At 36.9% G+C, this 19,526-nt stretch overlaps 1 protein-coding gene across 2 annotated transcripts in view; it reads right to left on the bottom strand.

The window, feature by feature from the left end:
* Positions 1–7,553: 7,553 nt before the first annotated feature.
* The window catches only part of LOC108319083 (guanine nucleotide exchange factor SPIKE 1), a 31,946-nt gene continuing 19,973 nt past the window's right edge, over positions 7,554–19,526 (bottom strand). For both annotated transcript variants that reach the window (XM_052878011.1, XM_052878012.1), the window contains 16 exons: positions 19,319–19,426; positions 19,104–19,141; positions 17,885–18,029; positions 17,549–17,675; positions 16,143–16,336; positions 13,871–14,001; positions 13,452–13,527; positions 13,224–13,334; positions 12,569–12,751; positions 12,248–12,391; positions 11,906–12,079; positions 11,237–11,584; positions 10,806–11,138; positions 10,457–10,642; positions 8,823–9,797; positions 7,554–8,162 (listed from right to left, as the gene is read on the bottom strand). In XM_052878011.1, the coding sequence (XP_052733971.1) occupies positions 7,908–8,162; positions 8,823–9,797; positions 10,457–10,642; positions 10,806–11,138; positions 11,237–11,584; positions 11,906–12,079; positions 12,248–12,391; positions 12,569–12,751; positions 13,224–13,334; positions 13,452–13,527; positions 13,871–14,001; positions 16,143–16,336; positions 17,549–17,675; positions 17,885–18,029; positions 19,104–19,141; positions 19,319–19,426 (3,528 nt within the window). In that variant the 3' untranslated portion in view covers positions 7,554–7,907. The remainder of the gene's footprint in view (positions 8,163–8,822; positions 9,798–10,456; positions 10,643–10,805; positions 11,139–11,236; positions 11,585–11,905; positions 12,080–12,247; positions 12,392–12,568; positions 12,752–13,223; positions 13,335–13,451; positions 13,528–13,870; positions 14,002–16,142; positions 16,337–17,548; positions 17,676–17,884; positions 18,030–19,103; positions 19,142–19,318; positions 19,427–19,526) is intronic.

Raw genomic sequence — 19,526 nt, 5'->3', positions numbered from 1 at the left:
TACCATTAATAGGATAAATGATGGTGTTGTAAGTCTCTTCATAAGTAGACTTCCTAAACCAATGACCAATGTAGTCTTCTGCATTTAAATTCAAGAACTTCTTTGTAGTTATGGCATGAGTGCAAGGAATGCCAGTAATTAACCACTTTCTACAACTACAATCCTTTTTTTCAAGATTCACAACAAATTACTCCCCAAATTGTGAAATGTGTAGGACTTCAAATAATTGATGTGATGACCATCTGTCATGAGTACAAAAATGACAACACAGTTAGCAACAACCTGTTCTTAATTATGAACACAAATTAATTGTAGGTGTAAAGTTACCTTGGTAACCAATATCTGGTTAACCATGATTGCTTTTGAAATCTGTTGAGAATCTTAGGGCACACAAAACATTGATATAATGTCATCTTTGTCCTGTTCGTAGCCCATCTCTTCATGATGTAAACCCTAATGTCTTCTAACATAGTGCTAATTGACTTACACCTACTACGAACGAGCACACTGTTGAAGCCCTCACACCTCCATTTCTGTTCCAACTTCAACCTGACCCTCATCCTCACCCTGAACATGACCCTGGAACTCATATAATCAATATGCATGTAGATTCAAACACATTATGATGCAAAAATCTGTGCTTTTAATTTGATAGAGAGATGAAAGACATAGAGAGAGAACAACTTAAATCAATAATCAAAATAAACAATTGAATTAACTCAATCTAACCTCAGAATCCATAATGGAATTACAACAGAATAGCCCTAGATGCTTAGCTCTCCATGAATGGAGTTGAATACAAGATGAAATAAGAGAGAGAGAGAGAAGTGATGAATGAATGAATGAAGTGAAGTCCTTTTTGCCTACCTTGAGTCTCTTTATATAGGCTTGATTGGGCTTGGACTCTGAATATTTAGTTGATAGAATCTTTTATCTTATATCTTCCAAATAACTAAAAGATTTAGATAATTATAACCTTATTTGGAAGATATTTTCTATTGATATTCCCAAATTAAATTAATTCAACAACTGAATTTTATCTTTTAGCTTTTCTCACTTTCTAAAATTGCACAAATATCCTGAAATTTCCCTTATCTACACTTTAGCCCCAACTGAATTTTCCAAAATTGTACCAGAACCCCTGTTTGACCAACTTTGACCAGACTTAAGCAGTGTTGACCAGCTTTGACTAAGGAAGGGCGCGCCCAATGAGGGACTGACACGTGTCAGCCCCTTTCCCACCCAAAATTAGGGTTTCAGATTGGGGGGAAGGGGAGCTCCTGTGCCGCCACCGTGCTGCTCACGATTTTTCTATTCTCTCTTGTGGCTGCAGATGGTGATTTTCTGATTGCAGGTCTAAATGGAGGAAAGCAACGAGGATTGGTGATTCTTGCAGGTTGGTTGCGCGAGGAAGACGAATGAAATCACGCATCTGTTTCGCGAGATTGAAGATCGCGATTCGCATTGGGGCTTCTCTTCACCGTTTCTACATTTATGGTTCTTGGTTTTCTAAGTGCAGGTTGAAAGGGGAAGATGAAGAAGCGGCAATGGGTGGCGGCAAGGCGTGAAGAACTCGCGAAGAAGAAAGGTTGTGCGATGGTGGAGAGACTCACCCAGTGGTGGCGGGCGTGATTGATGATGGCTAGGGTTAGGTTAGATTAAGGTTTCTGTTTCTGAAGGTTGAAGAAGATAGTGATGTGGAAGAAACTGACTGGTTTATTTGGTGTGCAATAGGATCAGTGACGTGGCATTATGTGGGTGGTTGGATCTATTAGTGGTAGACTGCCACGTAACAGAATCTGGCAGAGTCTGATTTAGAAGGGGTAGGAATAGGAAAATTTAGGGGTTGTAGGACAAAAGGCTTAGTGTATGGGCTTAGTTGTTGGCCTGTTTCAGAAATAGGAGTATATGTAGGGATTTTAGGTGGTGCAACGGTAAAGACTGCCTGTTTGGCCCATCTGTACATTATTTATCAAATAAAATCTGATTTTGGGCCTTAATTTGCAATTTGGACCAATAAAACTTTAATTCCAGCTGCACAAATAAACATTAGAACATCCAAGAATAATTTATGCGTTAAAACTCAGTTTTTACGTCTCTTTAATTCCCAAACCCAATAATTCCAATTGTCACAGATCCACTTTAAATCAACCATTTAAGCACAAATATCCCATCAAAAATTTGAATTTTAAAGCATAAATGTGGGCATAAATATGCACTCATCAATACCCCAATGGCAATCCATTCTACACGAACAGAAACTTGAACAGCAATCCGAATGGAAACCCGAACGACAATCCAAATGGTAACACGAACAAAAACCCGAATGGCAATCCGAACGGTAACATGAACGGAAAGCCAAACAGAAATCGGAGCAGCCGAGAACCGACACCTCTGCAAACCGTAAGACCGATCGGTCTATTGTCATTCACAACGACAATCATGCAAGCTCCTATGCCGGAAAAAACTCCTCCCGTAGTGAATAAGTATGATGGCTCAATAGATCCGGATGATCATATCAGGACATTTGTCAATGCAATGGCATTTTACACGAACAGTGACCCAGTTATATGCAGAGCCTTTTCATTATCACTCAAGGGAGAGGCATTTTCGTGGTATAATACCCTTCCTCCGAATATAGTGGATTGTTTTGCCATTGTGCAATCCCTTTTTGAAAGACAATATGAATCCAGTCGAATACAAGAGCTAACACCCGCAAAACTGTTGCCTACCAAGCAAGAGAAGGATGAATCTATGAAAGCCTTTATGAAAAGGTACAACGAAACCGCTTGGCGGGTCAAAGATATTAACCATACTTTTATCATTAGCAATTTACCTTCGTGTCTGAGAGTGAGATACTTCTCAGAAAATTTGTATGTGAGACCCCCTAAAACTATGGACGAGCTCCAAGAGAGGGTGTCTGAGTTTATTCGTATTGAAGATATAAGATGCTCGAGGAAAAAGCAATAGCAAAAAGCTTTTGCGAATGGGAACAAAAAGGAAGGAAAACGATCGTTCAACAATAACGACAAAAATGGAGGTCCTCCTCAGAGGGATTCCATCCGAACGCCCAAGTATGATCATTATACCACCCTTAATGCACTCAGGACAAATGTTCTTGAGGAAGCCCGTAATACCGAACTTCTTACAGTTCGAAAAAAGCATAGGCCCAAAAACGCTGATGAAAGAAAAACCTGTCAGTTTCATCTAAACTGTGGTCATACAACAAAGGAATGCGACATATTGAAGGATGAAATATAAAGACTTGTTCGAGCGGGCCATCTTCAAAAGTATATAGAAGAAGAGAGAGACCAAACAAGAAGCCCCCCTAGAGAAAAATCTAGGCGTAGAAGCCTTGAACAGTCGTATCAGAGGCACTACCGTAGTCGCAGTCGGAGTCATGAACATGACCGCTCGGTTCGAGGGCATATCAATACTATATCTGGAGGCTTTGCAGGAGGAGGATTCTCGTCTTCGGCCCGCAGAAGGCAATTAAGGAACTTAAAAACTGTTCACACGGTAGAGAGAAAGCCTCAATCCTGGCCACCTATTACCTTTACTGATGTCGACTTTCATGCTCCTGACCCTGATCAGGATGATCCCATGGTCATCACAGCCGAGATAGCTCGATACAGTATCAACAAGGTCTTGGTTGACCAAGGCAGCTCAGTCAATATCCTGTATTGGAAAACATTCTTGAAAATGGATTTGTCCGAGGATTTAATAGCCCCATTTAATGAACAAATTATGGGTTTCTAGGGGAAAGAGTCGATGCTCGTGGATATTTAGATATGAGAACTCGGCTTGGATTAGGAGAAGAAGCGAAAGAGGTCAGAATAAGATTCTTATTAGTAGAAGCACATACTTCGAATAATGCCCTATTGGGACGACCCTTATTGAACGCCTTCGGAGCTGTGGTCTCCACTCCTTGTTTGACTATGAAATTTTCTTTAGACAAAGGAACCATATGTACCGTACGTGCAGATAAGCGAATGGCGTGAGAATGCTATGTCGCTAGCTTAAGAGTCACACCTTTCATTCCCCCTAAAAAGAATAGAGAAGCATAAACAACTACAGGATAACCTCGACACCTTGCTAGAGGAGCTTATTGGCTTGAGTTACTTAATGTGAAAGTCGGCCCTAACAATGGGAAAGCGATCCATCTCAAATTTTACTTCTGTTGAACATTACTATCACGTTTTATTTCAATTTCGTAAGACATAGACTTTTGTTTTTTAATTTCTTTTGTTGGAGTAAATAGTGTCGAACAATTTTTCTTTAATCAAGCGATCAGATACTCGGTCAATCGACCTCAGATTTTTGGCCATCCGGCCTCATAGGTATTTGGCCATTCGACCTCAGATATTCAGTTATTCGGTCTTACAGGTATTCGGCCATACAGGTATTTGGTCATCCGGTCTCACAGGTATTCGGCCATCCGGCCTCACAGGTGTTCTGTCATTCGGCCTCAAGTATTCGGTCATCCGGCCTCACAGGTATTCGGTCATTCGGTGTCAGAAATTCGTCCATTCGGTCTTACAGGTATTCGGCCATTCGACCTCATAGGTGATAGGACCCAACACACAGGCCTCTTGATCAAACGAGAGCTTACCGTCCAAAGAAACCTAGGGACGTTCTCCAGGAACACTTAATACAAAGAAACCTATAGACGTTCTCCAGGAACCCCTAGTCTAGGGAAAGTTCTCCATAACTCCTAGGTCAAAAAACCAAGTGGTGAAGGTAGTCCCCGATGGACGATCACTCTCGTCCACTAGGAAGTTCTCTGTAACTTCTAGGTCGAAAAACTGAGCGGTGAAGGCAGTCCCTGCTGGACTGTCACTCTCGTCCACTAGGAAGTTCTTCGTAACTCCTAAGTCGAAAAACTGAAATGTGAAGGCAGTCCCCGATGGACGGTCACTCTCGTCCACTAGGAAGTTCTTCGTAAGTTGTAGGTCGAAAAACTGAGTGGTGAAGGCAGCCCCCGATGGACGGTCACTCTCGTCCACTAGGAAGTTCATCGGAACTCGTAGGTAAAAGCCGAGAGGTAAAGCCCTCTCACTAGGAAGTTCTCCAGAAACTCTTAGGTCAAAGCCAAATGGTAAAGCCCGTTCATTATTTGGTCATTCGGTCTCATAAGCATTCAGCCATTCGGTCTTATAGGTATTCGGCCATTTGGCCTCACAGGCATTCGACCATTCAGACTCACAAGTGCTCGGTCATCCGGCCTCACATATATTCAGTCATTCGGTCTCACAGGTATTCGACCATTCGACCATCAGGTATTCGGTCCTTCGGCCTCAACTGCTCAATTTTTCATGGCCTCACATCGATCGCTCTTATCCATATGACCGGAGAAAGTTTATTTAGAAAAATATTACTTACAGGATCACAAAGTATAAAACACCTACAGCTCATCCGAGACACATATTAATGTGGCTTCCTCAGTTTGACTTACAAACATTCAACCAAAGACCCAGCGGTCTTATTTGCTTGGCCGACCGGCCTTATAACATGACCTATTTTGACATTAATGCATTGGTTTGTTTGACTACTCTTTTTCTCACCATGTAAAATTTGAATTGTTATATTTTTCAGTGCAGGTGATAGGATCCTGCAAACCACTTGGCCAAAAGGAGTACAAAAGCCGAGAGGTAAAGCCCTCTCACTAGAAAGTTCTTCAGGAACTCCTAGGTCAAAGTCAGTCGGTAAAGTCCGTTCATTAGAAAGTTCTCCACAAACTCCTATGACAAAATCGAACGGTAAAGCCCGTTCACTAGGAAGTTCTCTAGGAAATCCTAGGTCAAAGTCGAATGGTTACAAACGTTCTTTGTGGAATCTAATCCGGCCTTATAAAATGGGACGAACCACTTTGCCAACTTTGAGCGAACTGTTCAGTGAGGAACATTCTCCGTGAACTCTCACCCAAGATTCATTGACCTACAGAATGTTTTAAGTAAACTCCTAGAGTTTGCTTCTTAATGCAGGGAGAAATGAAAGCTTAAGGAGCGCCGAACACAGCCTCCCCAAATACCTTATCATAATTCCTATAGTTAACTGTGGTTAACTCGGACTTGGGGGCATATGTATGCTATACAGTATGGACCGAATGGTTAACACTCAGTACCATTCGATCCCTCCATTAAGGGTCGTTCGGTCCATCCGCTATATCAATACTGGGCCATAATTGGGCCAGCGTTTAAGCTACTATTGTTTAAATCGTTATTGGGCCAAAAGCCCAACAGACGGTTAAAATAACCAAAGATCTTATTAAAGATATTGATAAAGCCGTTTATGAGTAACTAACCGAATCTCCAGCTAAGTTTGTTATTATTTGGTTTATGAAACACTTATAAATACAATGATAGGGCCAAAAGTCAGGTACATTTCACTTATATTCTACTTACGTTTAAATCACTCTACAAGACTCAAATATTTAACTGTGATAAACAGTTCATTAAACTGCTCCTAACTTGAGGGTCGGAGTACCTTTTGCAGGTATCTCCCTCTCCCGTCAAAAGTACAACCAATCGGAGTAGATGACAATCGAGCGGCTCAAACTGAAAACGAACATCCAGATAAACAATTCAAACGTTCTAGACATTCGAAAGCAAGAAAGACATGTCAAAAAGGTTAATCTCTCGATCCTGAACTAATCCTTACAGAAAGAACAATATAAACTAAAGTTATAATAAGTGATGAAGATGACTTCGATGAAATATGAAAAGATTAATTTAGTGTTAAGATTCATTGTCGTCTCCTGTATTAAGTAATTTAAGTAATATTTTAGAAACATATATTTAAAATAAAGAAGACAACCTTAAAGACCACATATCTTATATATATTACACATAATATAATTATCATACTTTTAAAAAATTATTAGTACTTGCGTTAATGAGTGTTTCGAGTTAACTATAGTTAAACTTAAAGACTACAAATAACACAGAATATCAATGATTTTAAATTAATAACTTTAAAAAGGATAATTCTCTATGTCAAGTATACCTTTATTTTTATTTTGTGTTACAATGTAATTAATATTAAAAAGAGTTACGAAAACATAATGAAATACAATTAAACAAATTGATTGATATATAATTAGAACATTAAAATAAAAAGAATAATCTGAAATTTCTATCGAACGTAGGCTTATATTGTTAAGATATAATAACTAGAATCAAGTACTTAAAAATTAAATCACGAGACTAAAATTTGTTTTAAGAATAACAAAATCATTAAATAAAGTAATATCAATTAAATGGACTTAAATAATAATACTCATTACACAAACATTTGAATAAAAATCAAATATAAATAAAACAAAGCAAATGCCTAGTTTACTTGTATTTGAATCTATCAACAGTATTAAACATAATTTTTTCCAGCCAATGTTCTTTTGTCCATTCATCATCATAAGCCAGATATGTTTAAAAATCTAACATTATTCTGAAGAATTTAAAATTGTGCACTAAAAATGGACGGAACGATGACCAATATTAAACTTGGTTTACAAGATAAATATTTAAGTATATAAAATCATTTGGAAAAAGGAATTAGGAATAGTTTTTTCTTGAATTGTGAAGTGAATGCCCTAGGATTCATTCTCATGTACACAAAATAGTACACATTCACAATAGCTGTATGGCTAAACACTTAAACAATTAAGATATTACACAAATGGCATTCCCCGTACCACAAACTAAAATGGGGAAAGTGGGGAAATTAGAAACATCGTGATGCACAAACAGGATGAATCGTGTTTTTCCTGAATCACCTGGTTCCAATAATTCTAAATATACGTACCATGACAAATGCAATTACAGATCTTTGCATGTGATGGCAAAGGAAACCAGGAAAAAAACTCTACTAACACATGGAAGCAATGTTAAGCAACACTTGTACCATTGTCATAACTCTGAGAGAATGGCAGGAATGTAATGTGATAACTCCGCTGTCAGTGACTGGAAACCATTAACAAGCTGTGTATGGAAATCCTGATCTTCCTCGCCAATCAATCTGAAGTGTACGCGAATGGCACGTTTACAAACAGCCATGAACTCAAGAAGGGCTGCTATTAGTTGTTGCAGTTCCTGTGACCGCAACCTTGTTGCAGGCTCCCCAGACAAGAAGGCTGTGCAAACACTCAAGACGCCACTATTCACCTGTACAAATCCAAGTGTGCTGTCACATTAGAAAAACAAAGAATGATGCATGTATATTTAAATATGGGTTTTAATTTCAACAACCAATATTAGGATTACTAGAAATACAAACTATGTTCTTTTGTAACCAGATCGATCAATGAATCAATGTTTTTTACTGAGTTAATGCTTGAATTGAGGTCAAAGTGGTTTTAACATAATAATTAAATAATATAAAAGCCATGTTATAACGTTATAACACTTAATTTTAAATAACCATCATTGTATAGATTTTAAACATTAGTAACATAAATGTACAAATAAAACACAACATTTGGGTCTAAGTTTCAAGACAATACACAATAATGTCTATTAACAATAACAAGTTTACATCTAAAATGAAAGAGGAAATGACAGATACTTTGGTTGACTTTTATTTTTTTATATAAAAAAATGTATTTAAGCAATTATCATCAATGCATTGTTAACAGCTTTTTAGCTTTATCAAGGCCAGTTCAGTAGTTTATTTGGACCAAGCACCCAACCGAATCCCTGGTTTTCCAGTCAAGCAGGTCCAGTCCGATTTTTAGAATCAAGAATACTTGTATCCATACTTTTTTCGAATATAAAGATAGCAGAAAACATACGATAACATATCCGACTACCAATACTAAAACGTACTTGTACTGCAACACTGCCTTGGAGAATTCTTTGTAGACTCTGAAGTCTTGGAAGTTGATCACCCTCAGAGCTTCGAGGCTCTTCAAGCTCATTTCTCAATGCAGCTGTTCGTGTTTCAATCATTCCGATTGCATTTTCCACTGGAGAGAATTCAAGGGACTCGGATTTGATTACCAATAGTCTATTTACTAACGCTGGAAAGGAACCCTCGGTCTGAAGAACAGTACGTCTCTTCCATTGATCTTCCAATCCACCTTGAGTCTTGCCATTTTTGGTAAATGGGGTGTCAAATAAGAATCGGTCAAATACCCGGGCTCGAACACTTCCAGTAGAGAGGGAGAAAATTCTTTCCCTCCTACTTCCCAAATCTTCATCTTCCATGACTGGATCAACAGCAGTAATCTGAAGGTAACAGACACCAGGCTGTAACTCCTCTGCCTTCACTTGTCTAGAATCTGGAATAATATGCAAAGTGTGATTACCATCCATTCTAGACTCGTATATGTGACTAAGTTTTTCCATTATGTCACCTAGACGTACATCACGAGGCTCACGATAGACATACTCCTTTTTATCAAGTTTCCCAAACCTATCACCATAAAATCCAACCCTATAGTATGTTGCATCTGTAAAAGGAATTGGACTAGATTCCTGTTCAAGAATTGATTCATAGATATTGGTAAGTAACGTGTGACATTTAGCCAGCTGTCCATAAGCCCTCCTACTTTTGTAAACTGGGATTACAAGTTCAAGAATGCTTGCACAGAAATGAAAAAGTTCAGCTTGTGAGAAGAGCTTATTAGCAAGCTGCAAGTATTTCACGGCAGAGTCAACAGTTAGTTTTGAAGCACCATATCCCTCAACTTCAGCGGCAGATGCTTCAGAGGTGATCTCATTGCTGACCATAGGACAAATCTTCCGTAAAGCAGCAACGTGGTCTTTGCTCCACACACCATCGTTTCTGGCAACAAGAGCCTGCATTAAAATTTAAAAATGGAGTAAGAACAATAGTATTACCATATAAACCAGACGAACTTTTCTGCTCTAACCCATGGCATAAATTAAAAATGATAATGGTCCCTAAAATGGAAAGGGCAGCCATTACAGTAGTTAAAATATAAAAATATCAATAGTATTTGAAGAATCAAAAGAATGAGCACTACAATTTGGTTTCCTTAAATTTATATTTAACAATGCTAAAATAATTAATAATCTTAGGTTAGTTAGCACTATCCCAAGGCTTTAATTTTTTCTGACAACCCCCAAACAAGCGGGAACAAAACATGAAGAAAATTAATATTATAAAACAAGAAAAAATATTAGCAACAAGGGGGCAACCTATCTATAATCAGAGTTAACATTCGTTCAAGGGCACGAGCAAATTGCAATATAATATGTCTTTAGATAGGAAGAATAAGCATGATAATTCAAAGCATAATTGGTCTCGTCACATTTTACTCAAAAAGAAAAACATCCAAGAATCAATAATTGAAAATCCTCAGTAAAATACACCTTATTTATAATCATGTTGACACTAATAAGATCTGAGTGCTAAATATGTCCCTCACGACCATTTATGTATTTTCTGGAAAAAAGTTGTACAATTCATATATAAATAAATCAATTGCCTTTACCTGCATTACAACACCAGCAACAGCAACAGCACACTGAGCAGCTTCTGCCCATGATTGCATTTCCTGATGTGCATCACATAGATGAAGCAACCACATTATGTGAAGATCAGGGACTGGGGCAAATGCCATGGCCAGTTTATAGAAGCTTTCAGCAGCGGCATATCTATCCATAGTCATCATGGGGGCCTGAAACAGACATTTTAAACCAATTATTTGCCAACTCGGTAATTCTAATACAGACTAAACACAAAGCAAATTCCAAATAGATTCTACCTATTAAATGGCAATTCTGAATAGTAAATCTCGCTGCAATTAAAGCCTACAATGATGCATCAGTAATAAAACTTACCAATAGCGCATGCTCCAAGCTGCCATCAAGGGCCAAAAGAAGGCTATCAGAGAGATATTTCACCTCAGACCAGGACCATCTATTCTCTGTTATTTTTTCTGGTACGACCACAAGAGCATTCTCAGATAATCCACACTCCTTCAACAGGTAGAAACTTTTAGTTTCATCCTTCATTTCATCTAAAGACCTCCTAAGTCGCCGTGCTTCGCCACTTTCCTCTAGGCTCCCATCAGATCTCATCTGAGTAACTTGCACATCAGACATTAGCTCAGACAATGTGATAATCAACATGACTCTCAATCTTGCTGTCTGCATAAAGTAATGAAATGAACTCTGCACAAATTGGACAAACCAAAAATAAGGATTTCATTAACAGGATATGAAACCAAAGGACATAACAATCTATAATGTTTAAAGAGAAGAAAACATACCCTCACAAGTATCTGAAGGCCCACAACTGCCCTTTGCCTAATATTTTCATTTCGGAAAACTGCAAGCCGGAGGAGATGGAAAGTGACTTGTTTTAAAAAACGATCATTTTCCCTTGCCATCAAAGTTGCCCCATGTAAATCAAAAACACTGTTAAATACAGGAAAAAATGCTTTCCAAAATGTCAATGGCTGATTTCTGGATAAGAAGCTCATGAACACGACTGTTATGCAATCAAGTTTTCCATAATCAGTTGCAATGCTGTGGGATTCAGCCATCATGGAAAATTTCTCAGTCACCTCCAAAACCTGAAGACTAACTGAGGCACTCAAGTTTTCCTCCCAAAGTTCCTACAATATGTACACATCCATAACAAAAGAAAATGTAGAGTCAGTTACCAAAAGTAAACAGAAAAAAGAGAAGCACAAAAACAAGTGGGTGGGAATTCTTTCAAATGAACAGAAAATACATCCAAGTTTAAGAGCCATTGCAGCTGATGATTAATTTGAAACTGTGCATAACAGCATGCAAAGCTTTGACCCATAAAATAAAGTAATGATGAGCTTAAAGCATGACCCATAAACAAATTAAAATTTAAAAGCAGAAAGAAAAGTAATAAGGAGCTTCAAGCATAAACAAATTAAAATTTAACTACAGAAGAAAAAGTGTACCAATTTCTGTCTCAAAAGTGGATGTAAAGATTCTCGAAGTGCTTGAGCAGAAGCTCCAATCCTAGAAGACTGTGCTTGAGCTAGAGCCTCTCTCAAAGAATATGGCTGGCTAGGGGAGCTTAACTGGGAATTAACTCTCTGCCACAAATACCCGTTATCTGGTGTTCCCTGAGGCTGCCAAAAAAAAGTTAATGAATGAGATGCACAATATGCAGACACCTACATACATCCAGTACTTAAGCCAAATAAGAAAGCATGATATAGAAAGATATCAAACAGCAGAAAAACATATTAGAACTCTGTACTAGTACTGGCTAATGAGCTCTACAGAAGTTGGCTCACCCTAACTTCTTGCCGTGAGGCCTCAGACAGATAGTTGTTGATTGCAGGAGAAAGTCTGTCAGAGTACTTAGGGGAAGCAGGTGCCTCACCTACCGGATTGCGAGAACTGGAGCCAAGTAACATGCCATCAGCAGGTTTTTTGTGCTGTAAAACAAGACAGTTATCAGAAATATGACAATTGACAAAACCAAGATTAGAGGACAAATAAAGAAATGTTGTCCCAATTAGCACAAATACTCAGCAACATCAAAATTCCAAATTAATCAACAAGGAATCACAGGATTGACAAGTGATAACTGAATTTGCTTCACAAAGTGTAACCTCAAATAGAAGCAAGCATTCTTCCATGAGCTTGAAAAACAATCTAGTCCGGGCAATGCTTTGCTGCCATGCCTTGACAAGGGATGCATCATCAAGGTTTCGAACTATTTGCAAAATTACAATTGAAACTTCCCGCTTTTCAACAGCATTGAGGTTGTAGAAAACAGGCATTTCATCTAATATCTGAAAAGACAAGAATAATACATTAGAGAAATTGCACATTCAGAAACAGTTTAAAAATTGATAACATAATTAAGTGAACAGAGAATCTCATTCATTCACCACGTGATATTACAAAATATATTAACTAATCAAACAATTGTGTCCAACATCATAAGGTTCCCACTAGTCACAATTTTACTTCAAATCCACACATCTGTAATTTCAATTACACACTACTATCACATGAGACAAATATTGGTGAAGAATTAAGTTTCTTCTCTCAAAGATATCTGATTACTACACAGTACTTGTAGGAACGAAACTAAAAAGCAAGAATGGTAAGTAGTTAGTATATCAATCATATTATTAGAAATGTATTGAGCTTAATAACTCAAGAGGGGAAGATTTCCCAAGTATGACATGGGAATCCACACAAATATTTCAACTAAAATAATAAATGCAAGCAAATAATAATTAATATAATTTTATACACCTGTCCGACAAGTGGAAAATATAGTTGAGCAATATACAACTTATCCTCAGGCTTCTGGTATCTCACATCAAACTCATGTTTGCACAAGAGCACTACCAAGATTCTTGCCGCCTACAAATTGGATAGACAAGGTTGATAATAGCAAATAAATGTGTGATGAACCAGAAATTATAGCACTTTGGTCAGGCAGAAGATAATCAAGATTTTACCCTTTATAAATATACTCACCTTTGCTCGTAAAGACACGTCTTCATGATCCCAAGTAACAAAGAGTTCTTGTATTAATACAGAAGAAAGGTAGTTCCTATACCAATAGAATTGAAATATAAAACTTCAGAGTTTCCCCTGAGCAACTTACAACGGTACATTAAAATATCACCAGTAAAAACAGATGTTATTCAATATGTTCCAAAGTTGTATTCATCACCTTTCGGTTCAGTAAAGTATCCAAATGTGACAGAAAGAAAACCAGGTCCAAACAGAGAGGTCATCATAGGTATACTACAACTGATATAATCAATAAACAGTATTGCTAGAAGTACATAATGCATAATAGTGGTTCAAAAACTGATTTAAAAAATCTGACCACATGCTTCATGATATTGTGAAGTTACTATCTTTGTCAAGGATGAAACATGATAAAGTACCTATCTGAAGGGTCCCTTCCAGGCATTTCCACAAAAAGATCTTGATCACATACTATTTGTAAAAAGGTAAGTTTGCATTCATGAAGAACTGATTGACAAACACCAGAAAACTTGTCAAGATATAATGATACCTGCCACACAATTAAGTTTGCATTAAATAGCAGATTTAAAGCAAGGAAAAAGGTTAGGAAAAGAACACCAAAATACAAGAGGCAACACTTCCCAACCAAAACAAGATTTAGCATGTACAAGCAACCATCACAATTACAAAATTAGAAAACAGAAGTATAAACTTTAAATAGGTCTCAAGTATACCAAAGACAAGATACTAATATAATGAACATAATTATAAACACAAACAACTGTCTTACTAACTATCTTTTCATGATACACAGTATGTATATGACCACAACAAAATAACAAAAGCCTTACCCCACCTAGGGGATATACATGTCCATAGACTCTTTTTCAACTACCGGAATGCAATTTGTATGTGTCAAACTTGTGACAAAGAAAACCTATCCAAAGACCTCTTAATAATTTGGTAAACAAACCCAGTGTTTGATCATTTGTGAAAAAATTTGTGTCGGCTAAAGGACAATATCAGTAACTCAAGATTTGCAAAAATCTATTAAATAATTTGAAACCTTAATTTTACTTTCCCAGCACCCACTCACGGAACTCTCTTCCCCTTTCCCCATTTTCGTTTCACCTCCCCACCTCCCGCATTTCCATTCCTTTTTCTTCCCAGTTTTTTTTTTTTGGTTTGAAAGCTTCCATTGCCACCGTGGTGTGGTGTGAAGGAGCGTCGCCGCCGTGATGTGGAGGAACATCAAGGAGCATCCAGAGCATCAACCAACGTGAGGAAGTATACATCAACGGAGGTGACATCCTTCAACGGATGTCTCCTCATAAAACAAACTCTAAAATAAAAAACGTAACTTTTGAACGGAGGTGACATCTTCGACGGATGTCAACATCCGTTTAAGGTAAAACGGATGTTGACATCCGTTGAAGGATGTTGACATCCATTGAAGGATGTCACTTCTGTTTAAAGGTTACATTTTTTATTTTAGGGTTTTATTTCAAGGTTTATTCGAATACGAAGAAGCACGACACGCACTGCACCACTCCATGCACTGCACCACGAGAGTAACACTGCACCACGAGAGGAAGACTGCTTGATAATTCTTTCCACCACCACCAATCTTTGCAACTTGTAGTATCTTACAACGACGAAAGAAAAAGAGGAAGAAATATAATGTTAAAATGAAAGAATAGTATTTTACTCATGTACGGGACTAGAATAGGTTATTAGTGAAATAGGTTGTGAATGGGTAAAATTAAAAAATAATAACCCTAAAAATAAAATTTTACTGAGGGACAAAATAGTAAAGGAGAGGTGGAGGGAGAAAGGTGTGGTGATGGAGGGAGCAACACCCAAATGTTTTTCTACCCCTATGACCCACCTAATAGGAAAGTAATATTTTTAATCTTGTAATGATTCTTCTTAAATTATTTTATATTTTAAAATAAAAATTATAGGATTGGTGTTTATATGGAATGTTTGTCTATCACCACCCTTTCAAAAAAATAGGGTTCTTTGAGTTGGGTCTGGGTCAGGTTGCACTGACTTGAGACTTCTTCCTCTCCAAAGGGATCACAAATTTCCTAATATTCTCTAGACTTTCTTCGTATTCTATTTCCTCCATCTGCGTTCTTGAGGCCAAATGCGACCGCAATGGCACCATGGTGCCATGTTGTGGTGGCAAGCTACAACTCCGCCATGGTAACAACTTACCCGACTTTTTATACCACTGATTATATATATATATATATATATATATATATATATATATATATGAAAAGACCAGAACAAGTACAATGCTACAGCTATGACTCTTGACGCTAAAATCAGATACATCCAAAAAGGAAAGTTTTTTAAATGCTAAACAACAAATCATAAACAATTATTAAACAATCCCCCTCAAGTTAGAAAATATAAATTTTATGTAGCAAGCTTGGAACATGTAACCTAATTTTAGGTCCTCTTAAAGACTTGGTTAGAATGTCTGCAAGCTGATCATTATAGTTGATCATGTAATTTAACTTAGTTCAGGATCAACAACACAGACTGAAAAAGGACTGTCTTATGTTAGTTAGAAATAAAAAGTCTTATTTTATAGTTGATATGCATAAGCTATTCTTAAAGTAAAGAAAAAATAAAATCCAAATACATATAAACGTGGGGAGCAAACTCATAAATTCATACCAGCTCAAAAACCTGTCGTGGCTCAATGATGGATAGAAGATCATAACAAAAGAAAGCCAAACTACTATTCAAGCGTTTTGCCAAGCTTAAACCCTTCTTACAGCGCTCATGCACTTCAGTGAGAAGACAATCATACAACTGCATTATACATCTGAATACACCATCCTTCAACTGCATTGGTGGGATATCTTCACCTTTTCAAAATAAAGGGGAAAAAATCAAGATCAACATTCAAGCCAGAAGTTAAGCCAATTAAGAAATGGCGTAATTCTAAATTTTGGTTATTAATTTGACTTTTAAACACAACAAAAGAAAAAAAAAACACCCTTTCCAGCGAATCTAGTTCATAACCAGCAATGGGAACAACCAAACTATATAATACTAAACCCTTGAGATGCATACTTGTATTGATTAATTTGACTTGCAAACACAACAATAGAAAATAAAAACAAACCCTTTCCAGTGAATCTAATACACAAAACCAGCAATGGGAACAACCAAACTATATAACACTAAACCATTGAGATGCATACTTGCATTGATAAATAAGCATGTTCACTTCTCTACTGTAAAGTCCATTTTGTTGCAAAAAGGCAATATCCAAGTGTTTGACAACAGGCCTAACATATGGTGAGACAGATACATGTAGATTCCAAAATATATGTGCATGAAAAAATAACAGATGCGATCATAAAAAGAGTTGTTCAGATGAAGGCCCACATCCATGTTTCAAAAGTATATGTTACATTGATGTTCATGTACATGAATGAGGAACACAATAGATTGAATTAAACTAATTTTTGAAAATATAATCTTCCTAAAAGAAACCTTTAATTAAACTGTGCTTGGAGAAAAAATTATCCAATATCTGATTTCTATTGAACGTAAACAGTCAAGCTGTTACTTAACTGTTTGTTGGACGAAGTTAGTTTGGTTAGTTAGGATACACAGTCAACTATAACTAGCTGAATATACTAAATTTAAATCATAACTTGGCTTCTCAGAAATACAATTTACACTTTCATCTCTTAATTTTCTCTCTGAATTATCTTTTATTGAAAAAAAATTATTGAATGGTTTAGCATTTGGTAGATTTACAGCAATGTAGTTTGATCCCACCACAACTACATGTATAACACCCTAACTTATTTAATGCATTTTCTAAATAGGTCCGACCTATTTTACCTACTTTTAAAATTTTCAAACAGCCCAGACAAAGAAAAAGCCATAGTTTTTGGAGCCAGGATTGAAAGATCTAGTCCTTAAACCCAAGTTTGTTTCCCCAGCTCCCCCTATACCAATATTCCTCATAGTGGTATAACAAATAGGAAGGAATTAGGTAGAATTGAAAAGGACTAAATTTTTTTAAGAAACCTTGCATTGATCAAACAAGCTTTAAAAGGTACCTATTGGAAGGCTGTGATAGAACAGGCGAGTCTTCTCCAATGCCATTGATTTAACAATTAACTCCAGAAAAAACCAAGCCATAGCCAAAACATCATCATACACAGGTCCAACACGATACCCTTTGGCCTGCAATATAAACCCATTTTATTCACTACCATGAAGGGTGAACAGAAACAAATATTTGAGAAATCATGCTAATCATAATTAGCTGATTTTGTTAGGATCATCTATCGGTAGCAAGAAATTCATCCAAGTACTAAAAGTTAAACAAATAAGAAAGTAAAAATTAGGGAGCACATCTTAAATAGAACGAATGATAATGAACATGCCAGTACCTTACTTCGTGCCAAGCTTCCCCAAACAGTGGACAGTCCAGGATATACAGGTGGTTGACGACCACCAAAATCATCAAAAGCACAGTCAACATAGTTGACTAGAAAATGATTTCTTTCAGCATCATCAACCGACTCCTGCTGCACCCTACATTAAACTCACATATTCCAAACCATAGATACAAAATCTAAGTAAATTTCCCACAACATTAAAAGGATATAAACAATTGTCAAATCAAAGATTTAATGCCTATGAATTCATGTGTCTTTTACCCTACTTATTTTCCATTTTGCATATCTGGTTACAGAATGAGACAGATTGCATGCCAATTTACTAATTGCATGTGACACAAATACCATGAACTATACAAGTAATAACAAATACTTTCTGGTTGCCCGAAGTTCTCCCACTCCAGGTGATAGGATTTAATATGATAGGTTATAATGGGTAATAGGTGTGCAGGAGAGAGAAAACAGTTGAAGAATTAATTGTTGTTGGGTAGTTAGAAGTGGGCTGCCTTTATAAGAAGGTAAGGGGGGGTCTGGTAGACAGAGTTTTTGATATCAATTGTATAAACAGGAACCTTGATCCTGTGGAAGGGGATTATGCTCCCAATTACTGGTTGTACATGACATTGGTTGATGTGAATACATATTTTCATTCTTTTCTTACCATTTGGGTGCTATTGTGTGAGTGTGTGCTGTGAGACAGTTAGGTTTCATACCCAGAAACCTAACACCAGGTCTCCGTCCTTCAAAGTGGTTTGATCAAGAAACTGTATTTGAAGTTCTTAATACCTCTATAAGCAAAGTTGTCACAAATTAAGGATCTCAAACAAAAACATTTTACTCTAGGCAGAGTCAATAAGAAAATAAAGTACTATGGTATAGCAATGCTGTTGGAAAGCCACTGTAATTGTGGTCTCCCTTAGCAAGCCTTAATTGTTGTCTTTTTGGAACAGTCCGGATCGCAAGAAGGATATTATTAGTCTCACATCGAATAAAGATATGACTTACACAGAGCTTAAGCAAAAAATTATACGCACAAATCAAAGAACAAGAGCTCCTAAACCATATGAAAGATTTATACATGAAAACACCAAGAGCTGTTGTTAAAAGTGAAAACAGGAAACTTTTCTTCAAGCCAACCAGCCCCTTAATTTGTTTTCAAACATCAAATTAAATTCATTTGACTTGGATCAAATATAGCTAAAAGGCATACCTGGTTACGATATTAACCATGGCCCGAAATGCAGCAACCTGAAAACAATAGTGGAAAGGTAAATATCATAAAGAAGCAAACCCACTTGAGAAATGAAAGGAGAGAGAAAATTGACCAATAAAATATAAAGGGCTACTATAACTGTCAATGCAACTCCGGAGCACTTTTATCAAAAAAAAATTTAACCAAAAAAAAGAACTAACTCATTTGCAAACCTGGAGTGTTTCTCCACCATTGCCAATAAGATGAAGTAGCATGTTAAGAATTGGGTGAAGAAACTGAAGTAAAGCTGTGGAATCAACATTCTTCAAACTATTAATAGCCTGCATCCAGAATAAGTGAATCTTAATCATTCGAAAAAGAGAAACCCATGAAATATGTATACATTGTAAAAGAAATCACAAAGCAATGAGTACATCACCA

Source organism: Vigna angularis, chromosome 5 (genome assembly GCF_016808095.1).
Source record: "Vigna angularis cultivar LongXiaoDou No.4 chromosome 5, ASM1680809v1, whole genome shotgun sequence".
In the NCBI taxonomy this organism is placed as follows: Eukaryota; Viridiplantae; Streptophyta; class Magnoliopsida; order Fabales; family Fabaceae; genus Vigna; species Vigna angularis.
Note: the sequence above shows the minus strand (reverse complement) of the source record. Positions and strands in the feature narration are given on the sequence as shown.